The 8,182-nt window shown below is 40.7% G+C and overlaps 1 protein-coding gene across 3 annotated transcripts in view; it reads right to left on the bottom strand.

Annotated features, from left to right (window-relative positions):
* Positions 1-1,618: 1,618 nt before the first annotated feature.
* Positions 1,619-8,182, bottom strand: part of ZNF800 (zinc finger protein 800) — a 51,523-nt gene continuing 44,959 nt past the window's right edge. For all 3 annotated transcript variants that reach the window (XM_064574990.1, XM_054506459.2, XM_064574989.1), the window contains one exon: positions 1,619-7,906. In XM_064574990.1, coding sequence (XP_064431060.1) covers positions 7,720-7,906 — 187 coding nt within the window. In that variant the 3' untranslated portion in view covers positions 1,619-7,719. The remainder of the gene's footprint in view (positions 7,907-8,182) is intronic.

Raw genomic sequence — 8,182 nt, 5'->3', positions numbered from 1 at the left:
TAAGACATGTATCTTCATAATTTCCTAGAAGGTTACATTTAAGTTAAGAATTCCTGGATTCCTCAGAGTCCCATGCTGGAGCGTGGTGGCCTAGTCATAACTGGTCCCTGTCTCACACCCCGAGGTGTATCGCACCACCGTGAGGGGCCTCACATGCACCTGTGTGGACTCTCCAGCCTGCAGAACCAAGCTGTGTCCACACCTTTGCAAATACCACAAAGAGGCTCTGTGGACTGAGACTTTTGGGTTACAGGCACCCAGAATGTAGTTTGCAGAAGAGGACTCAGGGTCCAGGTGGGTATATACCCTTAGCTCCCCCAGACTCTTTGTCCTGGCAAAGTTAAGAGTAACTGAACAAGTGACAGAGCAGGGTCCTGTAAAGCATGGGGCCCAAAGCAGAGGCCTCTCTTACCTGGGTCTGAGGGCAATCTTGAGATAAGATCCTCAGACCCCGCTCAGACTACCGCCTTAGTACACAATAATAAAATAAACTTGTTTTTTATGCTAGGGGCGCCTGGGTGGCTCAGTTGGTTAAGCGACTGCCTTCGGCTCAGGTCATGATCCTGGAGTCCCGGGATCGAATCCCGCATCAGGCTCCCTGCTCGGCTGGGGGTCTGCTTCTCCCTTTGACCCTCTTCCCTCTCGTGCTCTCTGTCTCTCATTCTCTCTCTCAAATAAATAAATAAAATCTTTAAAAAAAAAAACATTGCTAAGCTAATAAATAAAATCTGTATTTCCTAAGGTTTTATAAAAAATATTAACAGTTCTACGAAAAAAATGTATTCCATAATGAAGTGTTTGAAATATTTTTAAAGCAAACCTTTTTCTTTAATGTAGAACTTCTCAGAACCTTCAGTATGAGAATTTGGTCTGTGAGCCTCCAGACAGGCCAATAAAATAGACAATATTCCCCAAATGTGTATGGGTGTGAGTGTGTGTGTTTGTGTGTGTGTGCATGCGCACATGCCTGCACACACATGCATATTTCTTTTTTTTCTTTTTTAAAGATTTTATTTATTTATTTGAGAGAGAGAGAATGAGATAGAGAGAGCATGAGAGGGGGGAGGGTCAGAGGGAGAAGCAGACTCCCTGCCGAGCAGGGAGCCCAATGCAGGACTCGATCCCGGGACTCCAGGATCATGACCTGAGCCGAAGGCAGTCGCTTAACCAACTGAGCCACCCAGGCGCCCCACATATTTCTTTTAACTCAAGAATTCTGAAAATGCTATCAATCAAATAAAACAAAACCCTGTATCGGTCAGAGTTCTTGAGTGCAAGTGACAGAAACTACTCATTCTAGTTCAAGAAACAAAGAAATTACATGGAGGATTACCAGGAGAGTCTTCACGGACCACGCTGGAAAAGCAAGCAGTCTAAGCAGTAGAAACCACAACAGGAAGATGCCAATCCTTACTGCTAACAGTGAAATAAATTAATCCCCAATCATCTCCAGTTCCTATTTCATAGGGAAATTCTCACAAATAATAAGTGAAGACACAAAACCAAGATCAAAAGAATATGATCCTAATTCTATCAAAAAGAAAGAAAGAGCAATGTACAGAAACAGTCCTAGAAGAAAATATAACAAAATGTTAACTGTTTTTTCTGAGTGATAGAGTTACAGATAATTTTTATTTTATTTATGTACATAAATCACATTCGTAATTATAAAAATAAATTTTTAAAAATTACTTTTTCCAAGTCTAAAGAAAAATTGTTTTTAATGCCAAAATTTTTTGACAAAGTCCATGTTCACAGTTTTCAAATCCTTCCTGAGTTCATAAATGTTGATAATGAGTTTTTCTAATTATTAGATGATCATTTAAGTTCCATATTATCTGAGGATTTTGGATGCAATAAACATTTTTAAAGCTCTTTCTTGCCTTTTACATGAGCATCTAGGACATTATATAGAAATCACAATTTCAGTAAATTATTGGTATTAGTGTGTAAAATCCCTGTTGTCAGTAATTAGTATAGACACCACTGGTTGATGTTTCTGGGGGGATCTTGTAAGAAGAAACTCTAGGTAATGCTTGCATATAACTTCAGATAAGACCACTTCACAGATACCTTCACTTTTTCCAAACAAAGTTAGCTCTTTATTAAAATAGCAACATAAATATTAATAAATTTATTCTTTATTAAAAGGAAATCAGGATTCACAAAAACAAAACCTCACAACACTATCCTAAATAACACCATCAAAAATGAAATAAAAACAGCACTTGTAATCCATTATTTTAAAATAGCAACAATTAAGAGACTACATACCAAAACTTTTGAGATGCAGTCAAAGCTGTTCTCACAGGTAAATTTATAGCCTTATGTGTCCTATTATTAAATAAGAAAGAAATAAAAATAAATGAACTAAGTCATCAATTACAAAGAAACATTCAGAAAACAAAATAAACTTAAGAAAAGAGTAAAGAAGGAATAAAGAGTAAAAGTTACATTAGTGATGTAAAAAATAGACAAAATAGAATTTATGAAATAGCTAAGTGTTCTTTTAAAAGACTGGCAAGTCTAATAAAAGAAAGAAAAATGCAACCAAAAAATTAGAAATGAGAAAGGAGCTATAACTATAAATATAGAGAAAAATATTTTTAATTATAAGATGATTATATGTAAAAGTCTGCTAATACATTTTTAAATTCTATGAAAATGCATGATTTTCTTTTAAAATATTATCTTTTAAATTGATACCCAAGAAATAGTAGTTAACCTGTCTAGGCCAAAGTCATGGAAGAAAATTTTAATGTTTTCAGAAATTAATCCCCCACTCACCTACCCTGAAAAAAAGCTTGGAGCCTAAACAGTGCTATGAGTGAGTTCCTCCAAATCCTCAAAAAAGCTATTCCTATACTCTATACTAATCTAGAACATAGAACATGATTTTTTGAAGCTGATAAAAATAGAATTAAAAAATGTAAAACTACCATCCAATCTTATTCATGAATATAAATGCAATTATCCTGCATAAAATGTAAGGAGCTGAATTCAACATTATTATATTATACTGAAAGAGGAAGAGACCCACCATAATGAAATAGGATGTATCTCATGCAGAAATAATCTAACATTGAGAAATCTATTAATATGATTTGTTGTAATAATAGGTCAAGGAAGTAAAACCATAAAATCATCTCTAGTTTCCCAGATATGTTTAATATACTTCAACAACTTCCAGTAAAATGCTTAATATATGTGAACCAGGAAACCACTTCCTTAACCAGATAGAGACCTCTATTTCGGTCCAACAGCTAACATTAAAAGCTGATGAAATATTAATGACATTCCTCAAAAGTCAGGAATAAGAGCAAAATTAATACCATCACTTATTTAATATATGAGGTATAAATATTGTAAAGGAAAAGAGAAAATTATCATTAATTACACTTCAAATGATTGTCTACTTAGAAGAAGAGAATCAACTAGGAGGATTAATGGAGGAGTTCAGAAAAGTTACCAAAAATCAATAGCTTGAACCTACAAGGAGCAACCAGTTATAAAACATAATGAGAAAATGATCCCAACAAAGATATGGCAATATCTAATAATATAATTAACAAGAAATATGCAGGACCCACAAATTTACTGAGGAATATACAGGAAGCCTTCAACAACCTTGACATGTGACAAGTTCCTGAATGGGAAAATTAATATTACAAAGATGGCAACTCTCCTCCAATTAACTTATAACATTGAAGCAATTCTAAACAAAATGCCAATAGAATTTCTTTTGGAGTTTGACTGAAATATAACTAAAGATTATCTGAAAGAATAAATGCACAAATACAGCTGAAAATATTTTGAAAAAGAAGAATCATGTTTGTCCCAGAGTAACGTTTGCCCCATTAAAAAGTTAACCACATAATAAGGCAAATTATAAAATGACAGTAATTAAAACAGCATGGTTCAGGAATAGAGAAGGATACCAACCAACCAACAGACAATAAATCCAGAAAGCACTCCAAGTATATGTAAAAATTTAATATTTGGTAATGTGGTTTAAAACAGTGGAAGAGGGAGTTTTCAATAAATGATGATGCAACAACTAAATAAATATTTAGAGCCTTAATCACATCTATATCAAAAATAAATTCCATTTGGAGTAAAGATTTAAATCTTAAAAAATTAAAAGAAAAGAAAACACAAACAAATATTTATATAACATTGAGATGGAGAAGACTTTTCTAAACATATTACCAAAAGCAGAAATCATGGAAGAGATTTATCTAAATGGAAAATGTAATATTTCTATATATCAAAGACATCATGAATTAAATTTGTACATATATGACAAGGGGCAAAATGTCTGCAGCATATAGAACAAATGGTTGATGGTTTTAATATATAAAGAGCTCTTATAAATCAATAAAAAGTGAACTCCCAACAGAAAATTAGCAAATGTGTTTATTCATTCCTTCAACAGGTATTTATTGTGCATCTAATATGTGCCAAGTATTGTGCTAGGGGCTAGAAATACAATGTTAAAGAATCTAGACATCCAGACACAGTCTCTTCCCTCATTCATTCCAGTCTGAGAAACAGACATACATATAAAAAGTAAATAAACAAATAAATAAAGTTACAAATTGAGATAAAGGATTGAGTAATGAAGAAAACAAAGAACCAAGATAGCAAATGGGAAAAGAGTGGTGAGGACTACTTTCAATCAATGCTCTGGGCAGGCCTTTCTCAAGATGTATTTAAGCCTTATATAAAGGATAGCCAAGGAGAGCAGATTAAGCAGAGATAACATTTACTAAGCCCCTGAGGTACAGAAAAGATCTCGGCATGTTGGAGGAACCAGTGTGGCTGCATCACAGTGAGCAATAAAGAGGTGAACTTGGATGGGGATGGAGAGAACAATAAGCATCAGTTTGTACAGGACTGTGTAAGCCATGTGGGGGGGTTAGATTTTATCCTATGAGCAACAAGTTACTCAATTCCATTTATAGTCGTTGTTGCCACTGTATCAAGAATGTACAGAAGTGGGTCATGGGTCAAGAGTAGAAGCAGAGAGAATAGGTAGGACTGGCTGTCACAGTAATCAAGTGAGAAAAAATACTCATCAGGATTAAGTGATAGCGTTGGAAATGGAAAGAAGCAGACAGATTAAAGGTATATTTTGGAGATAAAACTAACAGATTATGCTGGTCTATTTGATGTAAAAAAAGAGGTCATCAAAAGAATCAAGGATGACTCTTAGGTTTCTAGCTTGAACAACTGGTAGGATGGTGGTGCTATTTACTGTAATAGAGAAGAGGGGAAACAGCTTTGGGATAAGAATGAGGAATTAGATTTGGGACATGTTAAGTTTGAAAGATCTGACTCATCCAAACGAGGATATTAAGCAAGCAATTAGATATGTGGGTCTAGAACTTAAAGGTCAAGGAAGGAAACAAATTTGAAACCCTTCAGCATAAAGATGGTACTTAAATCCATGGAAACTGATAAGAAGTACATGGAAAAAAAAGGGGGGGACCTGAGTAGAGGTGAGAAATCTCAACTTCTCAAAGGTAGGCAGAAGGAGTCTAACACTGATCAGTGAAGGAGGAAGAAGACAAGGACAGAACAGTGTCTTGGATATGAAGGGAGAACATTTAAAGAAGCAGAGAGTGGTCAAGGTGAGGACAGAAAAGTATCCTCTTGAATAGGGTAATATGAAAGTGACTGGGGACCTTAACAAGGACACTTGCAATGCTGGTGGTGGCGGGGGAGTCACATTGTGGACTGAAAAGTAATTGGAAGATTAGAAAATTAAGACAATATATAACTCCAAAGAAAAGTTTAGCTATGAAGGAGAGCTGAGAAATGGCTAACAGATGGGAAAGATGTGGTTTAGATGGGGGGATACTGGAACATGTCCGCAGGCTGATGAGAATGATCCATTCAAGACAGAGATTGATGATGCAAACAAGAGAAAGGGGAAAATCTAAGGAGAAAAATGTCCCCAGAAAGGCGACAGGAAATGGGATCCAGAGCACAAGAGGGGCTGGCCTTTGAAACTTCCTCCATAGTCACCAAAATGAAGGAGATGGTTACCAAGGTAGCTGGGTTGGGGGTGAGAGGACGGAGAGGGGGTGTGTGTCTGATGGTGGGAAGATGAAGAAGTTTTTATGTAATATCTTCTATTTTCCAAGGGAAATTTAATGTAAACAGGCAGGAGGGGATCAAAAAAACATGAGGAGAGATGAAAAGGTTTATCAGTTTTAGTGGGAATCTGAGGCTCCCTAGGAACAATAGCACCAATTTGAGGTTGGGAATAACAAGTTAGAAGTGAAACTGACTGCACTGTGTGATTTTCTTGAGGAAAATGTTCAGTTGTCCCAATCAAACCCATGGAAGGCAGATAGTAAAGTTGATCCAGAGTTGGGATTTTACCAGGCAAGTAAACTGGAAGAAATTGAGGTTCAAGACTGCTGAGAGCACTGTATTTCAAGGAGGATGATTACAATGATGGACCGTGGCATCTAGGCTAGACAAGGTGAATGAATCAAGGAAGATTCCACTATCAAGGAAGTGAATCTAAAACAGGGGCTGATAGTGGGGAAAATGAGGTTAATGAATTAGCTGTCAGTAAATGAGGGATCCAGAAGGATAGGAAGATGGTGATTGGAGTGGAATGTCTGATAAGGTGTTCTCTCTGGTCCTTCTAGAAGCAGACACCAAGGCAGGGTTCAACTAGCAAGAGTTTTATTGAGGGAACATCTGTTAAGGAAAAAGGTAAGGGAACAGAAGCAGGGAGGGGGAGGCCTTCACACCATAATGCAAGTCTGACACTACGAAAGGACAGGGGGGTTAAGCAAGAAGAGCCTTAGACTGCATGCAGCACAGTTCTAAGAAAGTTTCAGCCAGGCTGCTGAGGAGTCCCCACGACAAAGTCGCTCCTTAGAGGAGTCCGGCCTGTCACGTGAACGGGCCATCACTAATACCCACACTGTGCTCAGTTAGGGGCCGGGAGTGGCCCAGGAGAAGCATGGCTTCAGTGCAAAACGGAGCGGATCCCCTGGGATGGCAGTCTAGAACCATGGGGGCAAGGACTGATTCCGAAGGGAAGAAACGGTCATTGGAGATGAAGTTACAAAGAGGACACTGGATGTTGGAGCTCAAGTTCAACCACAGTTGTGCATTACACACTCCAGATTGGGTTGATGACCCCGTAGTCACTGGATTTGTACACTAAAACAATCTTCTGGCAGATGGGGGGTGGAGTGGGTAACTAGCCTGCTGATGATAAGGATTTGCGGTGAAGAAGACTAAAGCGGTAGCTAGTCTTTGAAGAACTGACGAAAGAAACGGCCTAGGAAGTTGACAACTTACAAAGAGGGAAAGAGGATGCTACTGTCCAGTGACAAGAGTCTCAAAAAAGCCGGGGTTGGGGCAGGCAGCATGAGGAAGTAATGCTCCGAGAGCAGCAACGACTAGCACGGAGGCCGTCCTCCCGCCCGCCGGCCCTAAGGCACACGGTCGTCCCGAGGGGCCGCGTGGGCAAGAATTCTGGGGGGAACGAGCTTCGAGGACAGCGAGGGGCAAGGGAGGTGCGCGAACGGCCGAGCGCCCGGGGAGTTCGCGGCGGTCGGAGCGGACTTCCCAGAGCGCGGGAGGGGCTGGAGGGCGCGCGGGGAAGAAGGCGGGCCGCGGCGGGGCGCCTGAGGTACTCGGGCGGTGCGGCGCGCTGGCGTAGTCCCGCCGGTGGCCGGGCGGCGGCGCTCACGGCGGCGCGGGCTTCCCGAGGCCGCGGGCGGCGTGCTGGCGCTCCCGGGCGGCGCCGCCGCGGAGCTTGGCGCGGCAGCTGGCGGCGGCCTGGCGCGTGGTGACGGCGCCCGCGGGCGGGCAGCGGCTCCCCGGGGCGGCCGGGCGCAGGGCGGCGGCGCTGCGGGGCGACGGCTTCCCGAGGCTTCGGCCCGCACGGGCGGCAGCGGTCCCCATGGAGAAAGACAAAGACACGCCGGTTAGAAACGGGACCCACGCGCCGGCTCCTCCCCGCTAATCCGGGAGCCGCGAACCCCAACTTAGCGCGATGCCTTTTCGCCCAACAGGTTGTCCCAGGCACCGAAGAGAAACCCGTGTTGATCAGAGGGAACCAGCCTCCAGCTGAAGTCGCATCCAGGGGTTAGCAACGTAAGGAAACTATCAAAACCTTTAAGGTTTTTTCATACGTTGACCTAGCCAT

Source organism: Mirounga angustirostris, unplaced genomic scaffold (assembly GCF_029215605.1).
Source record: "Mirounga angustirostris isolate CCGP_5_RB_7025 unplaced genomic scaffold, mMirAng1.0.hap1 SCAF_12, whole genome shotgun sequence".
Classification (NCBI taxonomy): domain Eukaryota; kingdom Metazoa; phylum Chordata; class Mammalia; order Carnivora; family Phocidae; genus Mirounga; species Mirounga angustirostris.
The sequence above is the reverse complement of the archived record's forward strand: the minus strand, read 5'-3'. Positions and strand labels throughout refer to the sequence as shown.